Raw genomic sequence first — 21,550 nt, forward strand, 5'->3', positions numbered from 1 at the left:
GTGAGCATATTCTCAGCTATCAATTTTTGCAGTTTTATAGAATGCTAAGCTTATCTGTCCTTCACATATATATAGTGCAAATTAGTTTAATTGAAAACAAAATACATTAACAGTAAACATAAATTAAATCTGGGAATTTTGAGACTTGCAATGTGGTCATGTTACTCATATTTCTGGTTTATGTTTGATTACACTATACTAGTTCTAAGTTATATACATGGTTTAAATTTCTACCTGTGTGGAAATACGGTCTATAAAACGATACTTTTCCTGATCATTGTCTAATTGTAATGGTGTATATTAACCAGCCATTGATAATTATGTATAATTTGTTACGTTTTCTGCATGTATCGATTTTCTAAAACCTTCACAATAAACATACACCAGAAATTTGTTGTTTTGTTGAAAGTCTTTAACCTAAAAGAGTCTCTCATGAAAGGTTAAAGGGTAAAATCTCAATCAACTTACACATATATATCCAAGGATTTCAAACTCAAGACACACAAAATTTTGATAAACCACAAAAATTGATATCCATAAAACAGCATGTGACAGTACAGTAACATACTGGTATCACTAGATACACATATCTACACATGTACAATAACTATAATAATGGACAAAAAACCTATATGTATGGTTCAATGTGTCTCACTAAAATTTCATAACCAGTTAATGTTCAGTACTCTTACTTTGTCATTTCTATAAATAAAAATGTAAGATTCTCTCCTGATTTATCCTGAGGTAATGAAATTCACTCTCGACTTACACTCTCCTGATAATGAAATAAAAGGTAAGGGGATTATCTCCTGACTTGCATTCTCCTGATGATAAAATTAAAGGTATTGAGATTCTCTCTTCACATACACTCTCCTGATGATAAATTAAAGGTAATGAGATTCCCTCTCCAATTACACTCTCCTGATGATAAATTTAAAGGTATTGAGATTCTCTCCTGACTTACATTCTCCTGAAGATAAAATTAAAGGTATTGAGATTCTCTCTTCACTTACATTCTTCTGATGATAAAATTAAAGATAATGAGATTCCCTCTTGACTTACATTCTCCTGATGATAAATTAAAGGTAATGAGATTCTCTCTCCAATTACACTCTCCTGATGATAAAATTAAAGGTAATGAGATTCTCTCTTGACTTACATTCTCCTGATGATAAAATAAAAGGTAATGAGATTATCTCTTCACATACACTCTCCTGATGATAAATTAAAGGTAATGAGATTCTCTCTCCAATTACACTCTCCTGATGATAAAACTAAAGGTAATGAGATTTCTTCTTGACTTACATTCTCCTGATGATAAAATTAAAGGTAACGAGATTCCCTCTTGACTTACTTTCTCCTGATGATAAAATTAAAGGTATTGAGATTCTATCTTCACCTACACTCTCCTGATGATAAATTAAAGGTAATGAGTTTCTCTCTCCAATTACACTCTCCTGATAAAATTATAGGTAATGAGATTCTCTCCTGACTTACATTCTCCTAATGATAAAATAAAAGGTAATGAGATTCTCTCTTGACTTACATTCTCCTGATGATAAAATAAAATGTAATGAGATTCTCTCCTGACTTACATTCTCCTGATGATAAAATAAATGGTAATGAGATTCTCTCTTGACTTACAATCTCCTGACGTAAATAAATGCTGCAACAATAATCAGTACAATTACGACAGCACCAACCACAACTCCTGCTGTTACTGCACCAGCGTTGATATTACTGGGTGATGACGAGGAACTAGATCTAGAAGCTCCAGCAACAGGAAAACCAATGTTACCTCCTCCTATAAACAGTTTAGCATTATTACTACCAAACAGGTCAATATTGGAATGAGGATGTTTAATTTTACCATGTAAGAGTTTTTTGTTTCATTTAAATGGTAGAAAATTTAACAAAAGTCACAAGGATCAGCTCCTGGAAGTTCAAATTTTGCAGTGAATAATTCTAATAATATTACAAAATGTATACTCGAAGAGAGTAATACAGTTCATAGTCTACAACTTATCTTTCAACTTACATGTTGCATTTTTTTTTTAAGGTTCACCATTACCTTTCGACAAATATGGTCTAAATTTCACAACTAATTTCTCTCTGACAACAGACAAACCTGTGTATCTAGAAAATTTTTAAGGCATAGCGTTCCCTAGATATAAAAAAACTTACATCAAGTTTATGTAAAATTATATAAAAAACTGATCTAACTTTTGCAGGGTTAATTTTTTCCAATTATGCAGAGAGTGCAAAAATTAACAAATACCTGAGATTTACTTGATATGGCCCACTCATTTACACAGTTTAAATCACCTATTGTGTATAAGTGGCTATTGCCCTTCTATTGACCAGCATGTCAATGTGAATAGAGTTTACCTTTAATACATAGGGAACATCTCAAAACATCATACAGATTTAGTTATTTTGGCCTCTCTGCAGAATTGATAAAATTAAAACAGCAGAAGTCAGGCCAGTTTTTGATATAATTTTACATAAAATGAATGCAACTTTCTCATATCTAGGGAATGCTATACCTTGAAATTCTTCTAGATACACAAGTTTGTCTGTAGTCAGAGGGAAATAAATGGTGAAATCAAGGCCATATTTGTCCAAGGTAATGATGAACCTTAAGATCACATAGTATCTTATTTCAAACAAGTAATTTCAGAATACAGTGGAACTTCATTAAGTTGAAATCAATAGGACCAAAGAAAATCTTCAGTTAACTTGATGCTGGATGAATTCATGTTTACTAGATTCAGGTTCATCCTAGTTTGAGTTATCAGAAGCAAAATTATACTGGGGTAGAAGGTATTTTGTTGGGACTGATAAAATAACAAGATTGATTCCAGTTTTCAAATCATACAACTCGCATGCATTGAGGTTGGAAAGTTCAACTGTAAAATTCAATACTCCAAAATTGTACAAACCTTTAGCACAGTATAGAAGGGTGCCAGTCCACTGTCCATTGTTGCCACAAACTCTAGCAGAGGTACCAGATATGGCCTGGAAACCAGCATTACATGACTGAGTGCACACTGTGTTAGTATTGTATGGGGCTTTGCAGGTAAGGTTACCATTAGCAGGAGTCAGAGGGGCCACACATGTTGTAGCTGTAAAAGTAGGGAAACCTTGCTTTACATTTCATATTTCCAGCATTCAGTATTGTATAATTGTGGTTTGCAACAGATGGTAAATTTCAGGCATTTTGTTCAACATGATATGTAGTTCAACTGGAATTTACATAAAAGTCTAAATAGAATGCATTCAAATTTAAGATAATTCATATTAAAAACTGAAGCATGAAGTTACCTGCGTTTTTGTGCTATGCATACCCGAATTTGTACAGGAAGTTGATATCTGAAGGCAATCAACATGCCCATCTATATGAAGCCATAGACCAAATCTAAAATTAATCCATCCATTGGGAGCCGAGATAACTGTGACAAAAATTTAGATGGGGGATGAACAAGGTGATTCTTATATACCACGAACTTGTATAATGGGGGGTATAATAACAGGAACTGGTGGTGTCTGTTTCATACTTAATATAACAGTAGAACAAACCTTGACATTGAAGATTATTAGGTGTCCAAAATGCATTATTATTATTATCAGACTGACATGTGACCATTCCAGATCCACCGGAGAGCTTGTAACCTTGGAGACAGCCAATCTGGCACTGGGCTCCATAGTAGTTTGGACATAATGACGACATAATCATCCCATTGTCTGGAGTTGAAAGCTGGGGACATTTCAACACTGCAAATATTAAGTAATAAACAGATGTAACAATAATAAAAATGAAAAAAAAAAAAAAAACTTAAATACATAAATCATGTTATCCTGTCAATTGTTCATGATTAATGTATGTAGCTTACACCTACATCTCTGAAGAGTGGGTAGAAAATATTCTAAGCAAGAGTTATAGTCCACTTCTTATTATGCAAATTTTGTACTTGTCATTACATGTATATTGTACATCTTTTTAAATAAATAATTGTGAAAAAAAAATCACTTGAAATATAGTAATCAGACCATGATAAAGTCTGCTAAAATTTATGTATTTAAAAAAAAAGAGAAAAATTTCCCCATGTTTACCTGAAACAGTTATCTTAAACTGACAAGATGAAGACTGTCCAGAAGAGTCAAATGCAATGACATTAACACTATATGTCCCAGCTCCCAGCGTTGCTGGAGACTGTAATGATTGGATGATATTGACTCCGACCCCTGAGTTATCTGTGGCAGTAGGTGTTGTCCAAGTAACTGTGGCTGTCTGTGTTCCCTTCGTAGCTACTTTGGTTATAGAACTTGGACATTGTAAGGTAGGTGGAGCTGTGTCTATATACAGAATACAAAAACATTAGATGATAAAACCTATGTAAACCAACAATGGACCAAAAAAGACATGTATTCAATTTAACATACTTTACTTCAACATACAAAAACAAATTAAAAAAATAAAAACTTAGCAAATCTAACTTGGTAATATCCCCACTCCCCAGAAACCATCAGGAAACATCTAAAGTCATTCAGATGGAGATGCAAAACGGGAAGTGCACAATGGCATCATTAAATAGAATGTGTGCAAAAAATTCCATTCAGTAAGTTCAGCTGAGTTGCTAAAAAAAGAGATGATCTTTCTATTATTTATAGTTTAATAAAAAATTTGCTGAAATTACTAGAAAAGCAGAGGACATTTACCCTACCCGTGTAACTAGTCATGCACCAAGTTTTCATTGAAGTTTGTTTCTTTGTACGTGTTATTTTGGTTATTTCTTGTTCTTTGTTGGGTGTGTCTGTTATTACTGTCTACTCTTTATCCTTGGATTATATTCTTTTGATTTCTGCTTGAATCTTGGTTCCCTTGATTACTTTTTTACAAAGCCATCTTTCATTGTATATCTTACACAACTTAAAAATGAATACAATTTCAAAAGTATCAATGAACAAACCTTTACACAGATAGTTAGCTAAATTCCCACCAGACCACTGTCCATTAGAACCACAGGTAATTTTGGCCTGTCCAAATAGAGTATAACCTGTGTTACAAGAGATGGTACATACTGTTCCTGGAGGAGAAGGTCCTGTTGAACAGTTACTGGGAGACACCATACTGTTTTTAGGTAGTCCAAAACCTTGACATGACTTAGCTGAAGTAGAATATAAATACAGAATATTGAGATAATTTTGAGATATTTTGACATAAATGGAAAACTTACAAAAATTAGTTTTTTATGAAGGGAGTTTATTGGAGGAAAAAATTGGAATGGAAATTAAATAGATTTATTTTTTCAAATAACAAGAAAAATAGTACTGTAAGCCCAACTATGTCAGAAAAGCATTCTTTTTACTTAACAAACTAAAACAGAAATTCTCAATATAACATATGTAACAACTTATAAATTTTACCAACATAATGTGTCATTTATTAGAAAATCATGTTTGTACGTTTCTTAAATTAAAATTTTTAAGTATGTTCATCCAATAACATTGTTGAGAAAAATGACCAAAATCTACAAACTTATATATAAGGCATGAGCTACTTTAAATGCCTCATCAGTATACCTGTTAACCCTCCCATATTTTGAGACCTTCACATCTGAGCTCTGTCTCCCACAGAGTGTGTCTCTGGTGTGGGAGGCTAACATTCCCACTTTTTTTCATGTATTATTTCAGCCATTTAAAATGAAAATAAATCTGCCACCAACAGATCATTTTAAGATGAGTAAATGCACATACACTACCTAAAATAAGCATCAGTATAGTTATTGTTACACTTACCACTTCTTTTAATGCTGTTTTTACATATATCTTATACTGAGTAAAGTTTGTCCCTAAAATCCACCACATAAAATAGTTGAAATGCAGAAAATCTCCCATATACCCATAAATTGAGGTACACAGCATCAGAAACACCAACATATTACAAATACAGACTATTACTATCATCCATCTCATTATTACAAGTCTGTCCAGGTAACAACCATTCAGCTTTGTATAAGTAAGCTCGTCTGTCTGACAATTTGGGTCGAGAAGACAGACCCATACACAGTAGGACGGAAAGGACACCCTACTTTTCTTGGCAGGGGCAGATTCAGGATTTCAGGTTTGGGGGTGGGGGTAAAAATAGAATTCAAGGATGAGTGAAGCAAGACAAGAACATGTTTGGGGGGGTTGATTAACATTATCAACCTAAAGTAAATCTTACCTGTGCTACAAGTTTGTCCATCAGGTTGTAAACTAAGGGTGGAAGGACAAGCACATTTCTTACTCTTCATTGGTCCTGGGAAACAAATGTGAGAACATCCAGAGTTAAAACATCCATTCTGACCTAAAATAAACAACAGCATCATATTAGTATCCTACCAATGGAAGTTCCTAAAGCTCCAAATATAGTTATCTCTTAATCCTTGCCTTATCAACTTTTCATCTTGAACTTCATCATGATTTTTTTCATTAATCTAGTTATACCATATTACAGATAAACTCTCTGTAAAATTTTTCAACTATGTATTATAGTAATACAAGCAATTTTTTTTTTGTTTCTGACCTTTAATCAAGTAACACTTTATTTCTATCATTCTTAAAATCAAATATAAAAATTTTTTCACATAAAATGGTGTTACTCATTGGGGAATTAAGTATTTTATTTTCTAATGTCAAAATTAATCAAGTTTCAATTTTGATATCAAAAGTTAAACCAAACATCTGTAAATATTATACAGTACATAACAAGAGAACAAAAACAATCCATACCTGTAAATCCAATACCATTTTTATGAGCAGAGAGACCATTCAATCGTCCAAATGTTGGTGGACCAACAGTTGATAACCCTGTACCATCTATGTTAACCTTTCTTATTACACTGAAAAAATAACAAGACACCCATTCTCTACACTAATCCAAATTTGTATGTTTACATAGAAGTAAACAGGAATGCTGAAGGTAATCCTTTTACAGGAGGAAAATTGGTGGTTAAATATTTCTATTTCTTGCTTGATTTTTATTAGTGACCATGGACACATGGTTATCACCTTGAATTGTTTTCTTTCTGTACCTGTTGGCATTCTTTGATTTGCAACTTGCATTGAAATCATTGTTGATCAATCAATTAAATCGATAGCTTACTTGCTGATCATTCAGTCAAGTAGATAGAACTTACAGTGCTAACCAATCAGTGAAGTAGATGGAACTTACAGTGCTGATCAATCAATTAAATCGATAGAACTTACAGTGCTGATCAATCAGTGAAGTAGATAGAACTTACTGTGCTGACCAATCAGTAAAGTAGATAGTACTCTGTAATTTGACCAGATCAAAGTAATGGGGGTGTGGAATTTTATGAGATTCATCAAGGAGTGTTGTGCGACCTGTGCCATCCAGGTTTGACGATTCCAGTTTATAGGTTTTCCCATCAATCCAGTATATCTTCCCACCTGAAATATATACAAACAGAGCAATTAGGTACTTTCCAGTATATCTTCCCACCTGAAGTATATATAAACAGAGCAATTAGGTACTTTTCAGATCAACTCCCATTTCTCAGTTAGTAAAAACCCTTCATTGCAAGTTTAATCCAATAAAATAAAAAATGAGAATGTTTGATGAATTAAATAGACCATGTTTTGTACTAGTTGATCTGGCTGAGTCAGACTTTAAATATTCTAGCATACAGAAGCAACAGCCCAAAGGAAAGCATATCACCACACCAAGGGTCCGGAAATTTTGACAGCCCATGCCGGTCATTTTATCAAACTTCGGCAGACGTTTATGTTAGTCTTGCTTGGATCGAAAAACTTAAAAAAAACTTGTTCATGTACACGTAGTTATTTTAAGATAAATATTGAAATATTTCATCACATACTCTGTCTTTTAGAAAATATCTGAACGAGTGAAGGAGTTCGGTTTCGACCACACGTGGACGTCCCGACATGTCAGTATTACTATGGTTCTAAATTCTTAGCACAGCTCTACTTACCTTGTGTGTCTAAATGAAGGCCATTAGGCCAGCCCAAATTTGTACCAATAATAACTTTCCTTGATGTACCATCATAATTAGCTGTCTCTATCTTGGCACTTGAACCCCAGTCTGTCCAATACATTACACTGGAAAATAAATATAAGTAAAAACACCTTGGTTTTTTAAATCCTTCAAATTTATCAATTCTATACATCTTAAGAAATATACGGGCAGGACTTACCCAGTTTCCCTTTAAAATAGTGAAGTTTTTAGGTCTTAATTAGGACAAAACTTTCCCAAATGTTAGTCCAGTGAGATAGCTCCGGCCTTGCTGAACCCTTCTCTTCCATATCTACTTGTTTGCTGGACCTAGAGAGATAGGTTTTGGCTGGTCAAATCCTTTCCTTATTAAACCTACCAATATGTAGGATCCAAAAAGATAGCTTTTGGCAGTTTTAATCCAAAACCTACCTATTTGCTTGAGAGCGATACCTCTTGACTGGTATAATCATTCCCTTCCCAACCTACCCATTTGATGGATCTAGACAGATAGCTCTTGGCTGGTCTAATCCCTGGCTGATAACAACTTTACTGGCACTTCCATCTGTTCTCATAGCAACAATGACATCATATCCTGTATCAGTGTAAAACAGCAAGCCAGATGCTGGATCAACTGCTATACCATCAGCTACTGATTCTGCAAATAACACAGACATGTATATTTACACATACTAAAATATGCAAAGTCTGGAATACTGTAAATGTATTGATTTTTGCAGTTGCTAATTACAGTGGATTCGGTCAAGTGAACATATTCACGGGTACCGATTTTTGCGATTTAAAAAAAATGTTTAGCATTATAATATGTTTAAGATCAATTTCACGGGTACTATTTTTTTTGCGATTATATGTCCACCGCAAAAATAGTGAAAATTAGTACATTTACAGTAATGCAGAATGTATGTGTAAATAAATTTACAAAACAATGAACGATGATGATGGAATTTATGTTTTAGGAAAAGAAGTATTGATGCAGCACCCCATTTAAATACTATATGGTCGTATTTAACAACATGTTAAGGATATTCTGTGTTATTTAGAATATCCCCCTTTTGTATTATTTAGAATATCATAGTTTAGTTCAATAGCACTAAAAAGAACCAGTCATATAACTTTTGTACTGATTCACATACCAATCCTGTCATGAACAATACAAACGAACAAATGGATCTATAATCATCACAGTATACAGTTCAGAACAGTGTACAATAGATTACCAGGTTTTAATAAACAAACAAAAAATACGCTAAACATATACATGTATAATGTTTAGACTTACGACTACCCAACTGGATCACTGTTGATATTTGTCTATTGTCTAGGTTGGCTTTCCTTATCTGTTTACTACCTACATCAGTCCAGTACACAACCCGATTCACAGCATCGTAGTCAATAGCAATGGGGTTCTGGTTACCAGATATGGGGATAGAAATGTAACTTCCAGTCGTTAGATCCATCCTGTAGAATGTCTTATTGTTCGTGTCAGTAACCATTAACCAGTTGTCTGGAATAACAGCTGCAATAAAAATAAATAGACATTTTTGTTTCTCATGTGAAGAGTTTTCTTAGTTTTCAGAGGTCTTCCAATAAATACTGTGAAGTCTGTGTAGTTCACTGTGAAAACAGTTTTAACAGTATTAGCTCTCCACTCTGAGGTATTTAGATCCAATCATAAGCTCATCATCAATAAATAGTATCTGAAAACATACCTTGAGAGCAGACGACACCAGCATCTTCCTGATGACCACAGTTATGAGCTCCCCAACCATTAGATCGACACTGAGCTATTGTACTCTCTGTACCAGAACAGTTGGTATTATCTAACCATATCTGACCATTACCCTCTCCAAAGAAAGCTCCTGTTCTTGCAACAGCATTTATCCTGAAAATAATTATTTACAGATTTAACAACATGATCAAAATTTAAGATTATATATAAGTCAAAAATTAAATCTTAACATAAAAAAACAAAAAAAAAACAAACAAACAATGCATAAGAACAGGACCTCTGTACTGATTTCAATTACTGTGAAAGTATTTTAATTTGTGGATGTTTTGAGTTTTTCAGTTTAAACATATACAGAAATCTCCTGTTGATGGAAACCAAATTTCGTGGTTTTGTGTATCCACAAAAACCACAAAAATTGGTACCCCACAATCAATAGTACTTACACAGTAGTTATAAAGTTTGTATGGTTTACCAGTACCCATACTAATTTAGACTGAGATAGGTATTGTGTTCATACTACCAATGGATAAAAACTAGACTGAGATAGGGACTGTGCTCAAACTACAATGGATAAAAACTAGACTGAGATAGGGACTGTGTTCATACTAACTATATAAAAACTAGACTGAGATAGCAACTGTGTTCATACTAACTATATAAAAACTAGACTGAGATAGGGACTGTGTTCATACTACCAATGGATAAAAAAACTAGACTAAGAAAGGGACTGTGTTCATTCTACCAATGGATAAAAAAACTAGACTAAGATAGGGACTGTGTTCATTCTACCAATGGATAAAAACTGACTGAGATAGGGACTGTGTTCATACTACCAATGGATAAAAAACTAGACTAAGATAGGGACTGTGTTCATTCTACCAATGGATAAAAACTAGACTAAGATAGGGACTGTGTTCATTCTACCAACGGATAAAAAACTAGACTAAGATAGGGACTGTGTTCATTCTACCAATGGATAAAAACTAGACTGAGATAGGGACTGTGTTCATACTACCAATGGATAAAAACTAGACTGAGATAGGGACTGTGTTCATACTACCAATGGATAAAAAACTAGACTATGATAGGGACTGTGTTCATTCTAACAATGGATAAAAACTGACTGAAATAGGGACTGTGTTCATACTAACTATATAAAAACTAGACTTAGATAGGGACTGTGTTCATACTAACTATATAAAAACTAGACTGAGATAGGTACTGTGTTCATACATGTTTCAGACTGATAACTTGAACTATTTTAAATGGAACATTATTTTTACCATAGTAAAATATCTTCCTAAAATCATTATGCCATACAACTGCCAGCAAAACAAATGTTTCATGAAACAACATTAAGTTTATCAAGGAAATTTTCTAATGGATAGTTCACATAAATGATGAACTTACGACTGATATCCTAACATGCCACACACAACACCGGCAGCACTGGCCTTCCAAGAGTCATCACATATTGTTCCCCATTTTCCAAAAGCATAGACTTCGGCTCGACCAGAGAACGAGTCCTGTCCGTTAACGAGTCTGACATATACCTGGCTTGGATTAGGGGTCGGTCCAACACTTGTTCCTCGTCCTGGCCGAGAAGTTGTAGTTATCGGTGACCCTAAAAACAAAAAATCCTGAATATAAGTCAATTTCTATTATTTTGTTAAAAACTGTTAGAAAGAAAATAAAATTTGGAATGAAACCAAATGAAATACATTATAAGGAATAAATTTTTTTAATCATATAGCACTTATATTAGAATAAGTTTGGAAGAATTAGCTTTTACAATATGTTTCTAAATTATTCATTGTAATTACCTGTACAAATGACACCAACATCTTCAGTATGACCACAGTTAGTGACACCCATAGGAGCATGGAGACACTGAGATAGACTTGTCTCATTTCCATTGCATCGTACATTATCTAACCAGATTTTACCAGTTCCTCTACCGAAGTATGCACGACTCTTGGCAACAGCTCCACCACTGAAAACAAATACAATAAATAAATAAACAAAATATTCAAAGGAGACAAAATTCTGTATATTACAGCTGTTGAAGCAAAAGTGAGAAAATTACATTCTATCAAAAGATAAGATCTGATGAAATATAAACACTTACTTTGTTTAATTATTGTTTTACATCCTACCACAGATATGTCATACATTTCTGTACAAGATCATCACATCCTGCTATGTAATAGTCCAACATTTTGAGCCAGAGTTTTAATGTGCTAGCTCACAAGAAACAACACCCAACAGGTAGGCATGTCATCCAACTCAACACATTTTTCCTACTCCAATTCACATACTTGATGGAGAAGCAGTGACTATCAATTTGAAAGTATACATAATGACTGGGATAAAACCAACAACCTCATGCACTTGAGGTGGGCATCACTGAGGCTGTAAAAATCTATTTTGAAAAGAAAAAATGTGTCATTTCAGTTGTTCTTGCAAAAAAATGAATCATCATAATTATTTGTGGAAATATCTGAAACGGATGAAACAAAAAAGAAAAACTATACATCATATAATATATTTGTAATGATAAAATAATTACGTTGGATATCCTGCCATTCTACAAACAACTCTAGCTGCTCTGTTGTCAAAGTAATCATCACATACTGTTCCCCATGTGTTATTATATTGTATTTCTACTCGTCCATTTTGTCTATTGTTTCCACTCACTAAACGAACTTGGAATTGATCTAAAAATAAATGACGTTTGTATAACGATATACAGAGGCTTAATTTACTATTTATTTTTTAGTCCTCACATATAAAAAAAGTATGAAATCAACAATTTCAAATGTCATAAAAAATTATTTTTATGCATGAAAATGATAAAAACATTTTCTAGGAATGCCCCATCTTCCTTGTTAAGTTAAAGTGAACATGCTAAAAGAAGTACTTCTGGAACAGCCACTGCTAATTATGTTATATGAATAGTTATGGATTTTTTTAACATTGGTTGTGTAGTAGCCATTTTTAACAGAATCTCTATTTGAAGTAACCATGTTTAGTAGTATCTTAGTGCATAGTGATCACGTTGACATATCTGACAGCAATGTTTAGTTAACTTACATGTGTACTCATGTGACAGTGATGCTACAATGACTTACCCACTTGACAGCAGTTACATTGACTTACCCACCTGACAGCAATGTTACACTGACATACTTTCCTGACAGCAATGTTACATTGACTTACCCACCTGACAGCAATGATACATTGACTTACCCACTTGACAGCGAACACCTACATCCTCTCTATGCTGACAGTTGTTTTGTCCTATTGGTTTGGATGAACATTGGAAGATAGTATTCTCTGTGCCAGTACACGTAACATCATCTAGTAGTATAGGACCAGAACCCCTACCAAATGTACGTGGCACTACTACTGCTCCAGTCCTGGAACAATTCAAAAACAATCCAGTCATACTCATGTTGTTAATAAAGCTCTAGAAAGGCATGTTTTTAATGATAAATATTTTAACTATTTAAATATTATCCATAGGGTAATAAAGTGATATACTTTCAGCAGAGGCAACAATGAACCAATGTCTAACTGTCATGTATAATGGTTTTTCTCTTATTGGAAATTTTCAGATATCTTCATAATACTATAGCATTAATAATCATACCTACCTACTAAAGCCTGACATTGCACACACAACACTTGCAGCATTCCTATCAAAACTATCATCACAGACAGTTCCCCAAGTTTGATTCACATATATCTCAACACGTCCCATGTTTGGTGACCCATCAGGACTAACAAGTCTTATAGGATAGGTTTGAGCTTGAACAGAAAATTGGTCATAATATAAATATTAACTGCAACACTAAATTATAGAAGGAAAAACCAAAACTTTACAGACTGACGGTTGTAGTTTAGCAGGAGAGTACTCAAACCAAGCCAAAACAATATATTTAGCTGAGCAAGATTTTAATTTCTAGCTCACAAACACACTATCTTTTAGGAGGGAAATCCTCGCAAGTCATACACATTATACATACACAGAGTCGTTTAAAAAAAAATCTTTCTCTTATATGCTAATTGTTTAGGTCAACTGCAGTGACTATCAATTTAAATGAACATTGGAACGAATGGGTCAGACATCAAACTCACTACCTAACACAACAACAACCAAACCAATGAGAAGCTTGATTATAGAGAAATTGATCCACTAAATACATCAAAATACACAAAGCTCCTGAACTTACTTCTACAAATAACACTGAGGTCTTCACTATGGTCACAATTATTCTGTCCCCATGGCCGTGATGCACAACCATCTAGGGATGTCTCATTGCCATTACATCTTAAATCATCTATCCAAATTTGTCCTCTTCCGGCTCCAAAATATGACTTGCTCTTCACTGCCACAGAATTGCTTACAAAGAAAAATAACATAGTTGTATTTACCAATGATCAACAGAGTTACATGGAGGACAAAGTCCTATGAGGGTGTTTGAACATACTTGATCATGAATGCTTAAAGAAGAAAGTACCAGTAATTACAAGAATTATAACTTAACATTAAATCAAGCCTCCTAGCAGCATAAACTGATCTAACTGATGTTTTCTGGTCAATTAAAGAACCACATTTATGCTTCACATTTGAATGCATAAATGTGGTTCTAGTTTTAAGGTGTCAGTGCAAAACTGGCTAATATCATTTTTAATGTTATTTGCTGGAAAATAATCTTGGTGGTTTCCTTGAGTACTCTAAAAGTAGCAAATTAAGAATCCACAGAAAGATGTAGTGTCACATGGTATGACTCAGATATCGAATCTAAGCTTTTTGAAAATGTCTTAGTTGGAGAAGTCACTTTCTGTCACCTCTCATATTCAGAACAACAATGCCTAATTTTTTCTTTAACAAAATTACAGAATTATTTTCTATCACCAGGGGAAAATCATGATTAATGCTTTGATACTCTGCTAGATGTACTATATAATGGAAATTTAGTTAGAAAATAATTTTAATTTTGTTCAACCATTTAGGTCATTATAGCTCTAATATGGAAATAATTTTACCAAAAAATGCAGACTTTTTATTTGCTGGACCAACAAACCACAAAGTTAAATACCACATAAATGTTTATTTTCCCCTAAAATCATTTTAACAAAGATAAATGAAACCACCATATTTTCCTTCAACCAAATCATTTTCCTATACATTGTACAATAAAGCATCAATACACCAAAAAGCTACAAATGGTTAGGCAGCAGGTACTAGATGTTCATTCCTAGTCCAATTTAAATGGTCCAAGGCCTCACTTTCATCTAGTATGAACCCCTATCATTGACAAAAACTTCAGCAAGGTAATATTTAAGGAAACCACAACCAAGGCAAAAAAGGCAACACAAAAGGCTCCAACACATTACATAGAACAGGGTGAAATAGCATTATTCTTGTTATAATCTGATTACTATTGATGATAAACAAGTACTGGTACATGAAATGTTATGAAAGTAATATCAAAATCTATGAAGAATTACATTTAAATACCATTCTGTGTCAGAATCAGGCAATGGGTGGTACACCATTATTCTTAATTTGTTCTTTTGGCTCAAATATATTCAATACATTGGTCTGTCATTGTTGTTTTTGAGTGTTATGAGGCAAAAAATACTTGGATAATGCATTAAAATGAGTTTTTTTCCTTTATGTGCCACACCATATACATATTTTGCCTGATTATTGGAAGTACTTAATGTGATTTTATCTAGGAATAAAACAACGATGATGATGATATTTTTAAATGAAAAAGACTTCTTAAAAATGACAGAAGCAAGTATGCAATTTCAAATATGGTCCAAGACGATGGAAAATGAAGAAAATATGTAAATGATAAAATTCTTCCACTGAATAACTTTCATAACAAATTCATTGGAGCTCTAAGGTGATTTGGTAATACAAAGTTTCTACATGTAGTATTTCTGGATAATATGAACTACTTTGGAGAAAGCACTACAGAAAGAAGTGTTTTTCTTACTAGTAAATTCTAAAATACAAAAGGAAAAATAACACATTAGTAAAATCTAAACATAGAACAGAGGTTATAATTGACTTTGTTATTCATAGTAAGAATGAAATAAATACACACTAATATGACTGGAGTTATGTAAATGACTTGGTAAGGACATTAGTTGCTTTATTTCTCAAAGTGACATGATATTCATTACCAGCAAAAGGTAATATTAGTTATATAGTGATTTAGTCACCGTGTAGGGAATTTACCCTGGTCAGTATATTTCATACCCGGCGAAGTGCAACCGAGCCAGGTATGGAATCTACTGACCAGGGTAAATTCCGTACATGGCCACTCAATCACTATGTAAATAATTTACCCCATTAATGATTTTCTTTATGTTTTTTAAGAAAAAAAAAATAGTATATACCCGATATTTCGATAGCAATAATTTTCTTTAATGCGGCCTTTTGATTACTTTTAATGGTTTCCTTTGAATTCACCATCATTTTCATTTTGTGTATATCATCTGCCATAAGCGACGCAAAACGTTTGGTTGCCATTTTGGTTGTAGTAAACTAAAAAACAATAACTGACCGGGTATTGCTAAAATAGTGACCGTGTATCGGAAATACACCGTCTTCACGTGATCAAAATACAGAGTGCCGATTAGTTGATTTCAACTGATAATTATCAGAGGTAGGGTAAAATAACGAACTTGTATCAAGTAAATAAAGTTGTGAAATGAAGAAGAAATCACCATGCTAAAGGTACTTTAAAAATAATTTGTATGTATTTTCAATACCATATAGAATTTGTATACTAACTGTAACAGAGGTTTTTTTATATATTTTATGGGAGTATAGATTATAGATTATCTTCTAAAACTAAAGTTATATGGTAATCATTTCTGATCATGAGAGAATGGCAAAAGTTTGTTTTCAGATAAAATAAGTTTATGGGTGGTGGGGGAGTAAAAATACTTTGAAACTTTAAAGGTAATTTATTCTTAATATATTCTTTGGCCTGATTGTTTTCCTCAGACAAAGTATAAGTATACATGACATAAACAAGAAATCTATGAGCAATGGCTCCGTCAAGTGATACCCTCAATAATCACATCACTAACATACACAAAATCCTTGTTACACAGGAAGTTGTTGTCAACTTTTTCTGAAAATAAATCCCCTCATATGGCATACCTTCAGAAAGAATGTGTTAAAATTTCAAGCTGAGTGATGAGTAGTTGCTGGGAAAAATGTGACACCAATTTAACTTTTAAAAATTTGTCAAAAATAAAGCCCTCCGTAAACAGGTAAAGTTCATATTTTTTTTCTGAAAATGCATCCAAACATATGTAAAATCTACTGAACAATGACTAAAAGTCAAGCCACTGTGATGAGTAGTTGCTGAGAAAAATGTAACAAAAATTTCAACTTTCAAATTATGTCCAAAATAAACAAAGTAGTTGTCATATATTTTTTTCCGAAAATGCACCTTTATCTAAAGGAAGAATGTCTTAAAACTTCATGCCACTGTGATGAGTAGTTGTTGAGAAAAATGTGACAAAAATTTTAACTTTCAAAATATGTCAAAAATAAACAAAGTTCTCGGTAAACAGGAAGTTGTTGTAATTTTTTTTTCTCGAAAATTCCACCTCATGGGATACCTACAGAAGAAATTATGTTAAAATTTCAAACCCCTGTGAGTAGTAGTTGCTGAGAAAACTGTGACAGAAACAATTATTACACAGAAACACAGACATACTTAATCACGGAAAAGGATAAAACAATTCCCCCCCCCTTTATCCTATGGAGTTGGGACACAAAAAAACATTAACATAAGTATTGCAGTACATGAGGCAGATTCATAAAAGATTTTTAAATGAATTTCTCAGTTAATCTTTCCTTAACTCAGTCTCCCATCAGGAAGATTGAAAAAAAATTATATATTTGAAGAAGAATTCCATGAAATTCAAAGAATACCATTGGAGATGTTTAATCATTTGGTATGTTAACTATTCATTCATTCAGTACAGATCATGTTATTGTTTTATATAATAAATAATTAAACAAGTCAATTTTTCATAATCATAATAAAACTTTCAACTTTGTCCGATTATGAACACCTTCTAACAGATTGGTTGTGTCAATCATTTCTTCTCTAGCAATAATGCATTAACAAAGAGGCAGGAAATGACTGCAAATTTCATCCTAATTATTTTTTTTTAAATCTGACACTTTATATATCAACCATGTGTTAGGTTAGGAAGATGATTTTTATCTAAAAAGAAGATAAACTACTCATGCTAGGCTGTATTTAAAAAATACACACTTAAAATTTACATGTAAATCCATTCATCCATACCTTGCATATCCAAAAATCTGTTTACATACAACTTGAGCTACATGATAGTTAGCATTATCATCACAAACAGTACCCCACTGACCACTGTGAAAAATTTCAACACGTCCTTCATACCGAGTGCTACCACCAACCAATCTAACTGCTGATACCTGGGTTCTACCTAAAAAATGAAACTGAGATTAAAATACAGTTCCCCAATGCTGTGATAAACCTCAATAAGACTTTCATAGTGGCTGCTACCAAAAATTTCCTAAAATATGTTCTTGCAGTATATACTGCTAAAGCTATTGTTATATTTAACAGGACAAAAATCATATAAACTATTTGTCAAACTTGTCTACAATATGAAGTCACATGGATGAGCCGAGAAAGTCCAGTGGCTACTAGACAAGATTTCACACTTGGTGATGGAGGTATAAATGAAGGAGCATTCCTTCATAAAAAAAAACATTAAACCATAATTATTTTTTTTTGAAAATTGACAAATGGGCAGATAAAACGACATATTTGTCCAAAAATGATCATATAAAAATGAGACACAGTAAATTTTTAAATTACCACGTCACCTACAAACCTGCACATTGAACAGAAGCATCTTCGCTATGGCCACAGTTATTTCTACCCCATCCACGACTTCCACACTGGGCTATACTAGTCTCATTCCCACGACAGTTTACATTATCTAACCAGATTTGTCCATTTCCTCGTCCATAGAAGGCATTACCCTTAGCCATGGCACTATCCCTATATAGAGTAACCATGTGTGTTTTGATTTTTACCTTTAACTATTGTTACTGTTCAGTCATTCAGATATGATAATAGGTATAGCTCAAAATAAGTATCTAGAGTGGTGAAAATGATGGATAATAATAATAAAGGGTGGTAAGGTGACTTTATTATAGATACCATTACCTGTTAAGACCCTTTGCAACACTTTATTTTTACACAAAGGTTGTTCAAATATTCAGACTCTTCAGAATTTTACTGGGACAATACATAAGCCATGGTTATAGAGAAACATTGCTTGTTTGGTGAACATATAGTTAAAACATTGATCTATCTATAGTTTGTAAATAATCCTCCATGGTGTAAAAAAAAAGTACCATATTTAAAAAACATAGTCGCCACATTGTCTCACTTTGTCAGTTTATCTATTAAAATACCAAAATCCAAAAATGCAATACAAAAAAATACTACATAACCCGTTTTATCATTATAAAATGTCCTTAATTATTTTAATTCATTGAAAACCTTCAACTGGCAAAGATTTAAGTGTAAGAGTAATTCACCATGTTGTCATTCACCAAAATGTCAATAGTGTTATGCAGTAGACAATAAAATGTTTACATTTTTTATACTGGAACTTTTTGAAGGTAAAACTGTGAGAAACTGTTAAAAAACTAATCTTAACAAAGACAACCACAGGATATTTAAATTGGTTGATTTCTATTCAATAAATGACATATGGATGAAATACTTAAAAAATAAATTCAAAATTCTGTAAGGTGTCATGAAAATGAAAAAAAGAGGGTTAGATCTATAAACGACAGTTTTGTCCTCAAAAAATTGGTTATTTGTATACAACAAAAAAGGCAGAGACAGGCAGTGGTAACTGTAGAAGGACAGTGTATGGGATATGTGTCATGTTCTTTCTGGTAGTCATTATCATAAAGTAGTAAAAAAGTCTTTTATACATTTAAATAAAAAATAAATCTAGATTCCACATTGAAAACTTTAGTGAATAGGGGTTTCCAAAATAGTCTATAATACTTCATCACTGCAAAAAAATGACATATCATGGTTAAATAGTTCCCATATCAGATATAGTTAATCTGCCATGCATCTGATTCTCAATCAGAAGTCCAAAACTTGCAAATTCCTTTATGTTATTGGCATCTAAAAGATTTGTTCTTTATAAAAAAAATTTATTTTCACACATCAATATATCCAAATAAGTGTATAATTTAGTACTGGATATGATACACTAGGGAGTTCACTCATTGATTCAAGACCCTAGTTGATTCTATCACTTAACAATATATCTTCCACATCGAACACTAATCTTTATGTCCATTACTCTCCCTCCCCCCCCCCAAACCACATCATCATTTCTCATGATTATTTTTCAAGAAAGCCCTCTTCAGAATCCTGAATAAAAAATACTAATGAAATCAAGTCATTGTTACATCAATCTATTCAGTTGGTGGCATGATAGGAGATTCTTTATATCAGACTTTATTTGGCAAACTGTGTGACCACTGTGCTGTGTTTCATATATTTTTTTTTAAATAATTCAATTGGTTCAACAAGTAAACTATTTATGATTATTAAACATCTGACAGTCAAAGACCATACCTGTTCACTTTGGAACAATTCATGATGGAGATTATTCCCAATCAACACTGTCTTATGCGGGAGATTTTTGAGGAAAAAACTTATTTTTTTTATGTAAAATGCAATTATTTAGTATTTATCACCAAAAATATAGTTATTTTTACCAAAAACCTTCCACAAATCTTACATTTTTATGTGGGAGAATCTTATTGTAAAATTTATTTTGTGGGAGGATTAACAGAAAATAAAGACTGTTTTAATTGGAAATATTTCAGACACAAATGTCCCAAAAGAAGCCTTGAATATCAGGGCTGCCATCACTTTTGTCTAATGAAATAAGAGGTTCTAAACTCCACTGGTTACATTGCCATAGTGAAGCATCATGGGTTTCATGTGATGTCAAACCTAGCTCAATACTGATCGTGTCAGAAAACTCAAGTGATGAAAGAGGCAGTAATTCTAGCTAACCATTAAATGACAATACTTTTTTTTTTCAAGCATCACAATTTTGTTCATTTGGCAAGTTTGTAAACAGAAACTTACACATAAAGGTTTTACTTAGAATTTTCAACATAGCAAAATATCAAATACAAAAATACCAATCAAATACATTACAAATTTCACTACGTTGTACACATGTTTCAAGGAGTAACCTCTCATCAGCAGCTTTAGAATCAAGTATATAGGAAGACTGTATTAGTTTTTAAAATAGTTCATAAAAAATATACTAAAGACTTACGTTGGTTTTCCAAGCATGCGACAAATGACCTTAGCATCATTAGCACCCCAATAATCATCACAAATGGTACCCCATGTGTTATTATAAAAGACCTCTACACGACCTTCGTTGTTGTCCCTACCGCCAACAAGCCTAACTTGTACATTGGTCTGTACAGAACCACCTGTTCCAACAAATCAATCATATTTTACACTTGCATCTTTAGAAAGAGCCTTGCTTTCGAAGGGCCTATCTAATGTAAAGAAGCAGATCTGACAATTTCTGTTCTTATCTATTGATTTTTCAGGTCTTCTTGACATAAGACATTAAACACTTTACATTTTCATAGTTTTTTATAGTTCTATGGGAGAAA

The 21,550-nt window shown here is 32.9% G+C and overlaps 1 protein-coding gene across 2 annotated transcripts in view; it reads right to left on the reverse strand.

Moving 5' to 3' along the window:
* Positions 1 to 21,550, reverse strand: part of LOC148611008 (scavenger receptor cysteine-rich type 1 protein M160-like) — a 56,226-nt gene that overhangs the window by 1,782 nt on the left and 32,894 nt on the right. For both annotated transcript variants that reach the window (XM_088591031.1, XM_088591032.1), the window contains 21 exons: positions 21,199 to 21,361; positions 18,700 to 18,869; positions 18,126 to 18,285; positions 14,004 to 14,173; positions 13,425 to 13,578; positions 13,018 to 13,187; positions 12,338 to 12,485; positions 11,592 to 11,761; positions 11,179 to 11,392; positions 9,749 to 9,921; positions 9,319 to 9,555; positions 8,508 to 8,676; positions 7,998 to 8,125; positions 7,287 to 7,455; positions 6,775 to 6,884; positions 6,227 to 6,349; positions 4,971 to 5,168; positions 4,114 to 4,356; positions 3,580 to 3,774; positions 2,943 to 3,125; positions 1,645 to 1,804 (listed from right to left, as the gene is read on the reverse strand). In XM_088591031.1, the coding sequence (XP_088447157.1) occupies positions 1,645 to 1,804; positions 2,943 to 3,125; positions 3,580 to 3,774; positions 4,114 to 4,356; positions 4,971 to 5,168; positions 6,227 to 6,349; positions 6,775 to 6,884; positions 7,287 to 7,455; positions 7,998 to 8,125; positions 8,508 to 8,676; positions 9,319 to 9,555; positions 9,749 to 9,921; positions 11,179 to 11,392; positions 11,592 to 11,761; positions 12,338 to 12,485; positions 13,018 to 13,187; positions 13,425 to 13,578; positions 14,004 to 14,173; positions 18,126 to 18,285; positions 18,700 to 18,869; positions 21,199 to 21,361 (3,607 nt within the window). The remainder of the gene's footprint in view (positions 1 to 1,644; positions 1,805 to 2,942; positions 3,126 to 3,579; positions 3,775 to 4,113; positions 4,357 to 4,970; positions 5,169 to 6,226; positions 6,350 to 6,774; positions 6,885 to 7,286; positions 7,456 to 7,997; positions 8,126 to 8,507; positions 8,677 to 9,318; positions 9,556 to 9,748; positions 9,922 to 11,178; positions 11,393 to 11,591; positions 11,762 to 12,337; positions 12,486 to 13,017; positions 13,188 to 13,424; positions 13,579 to 14,003; positions 14,174 to 18,125; positions 18,286 to 18,699; positions 18,870 to 21,198; positions 21,362 to 21,550) is intronic.

Source organism: Perna viridis, chromosome 7 (genome assembly GCF_037379345.1).
Source record: "Perna viridis isolate PV_CMFRI_1.1 ecotype Kerala chromosome 7, ASM3737934v1, whole genome shotgun sequence".
Classification (NCBI taxonomy): domain Eukaryota; kingdom Metazoa; phylum Mollusca; class Bivalvia; order Mytilida; family Mytilidae; genus Perna; species Perna viridis.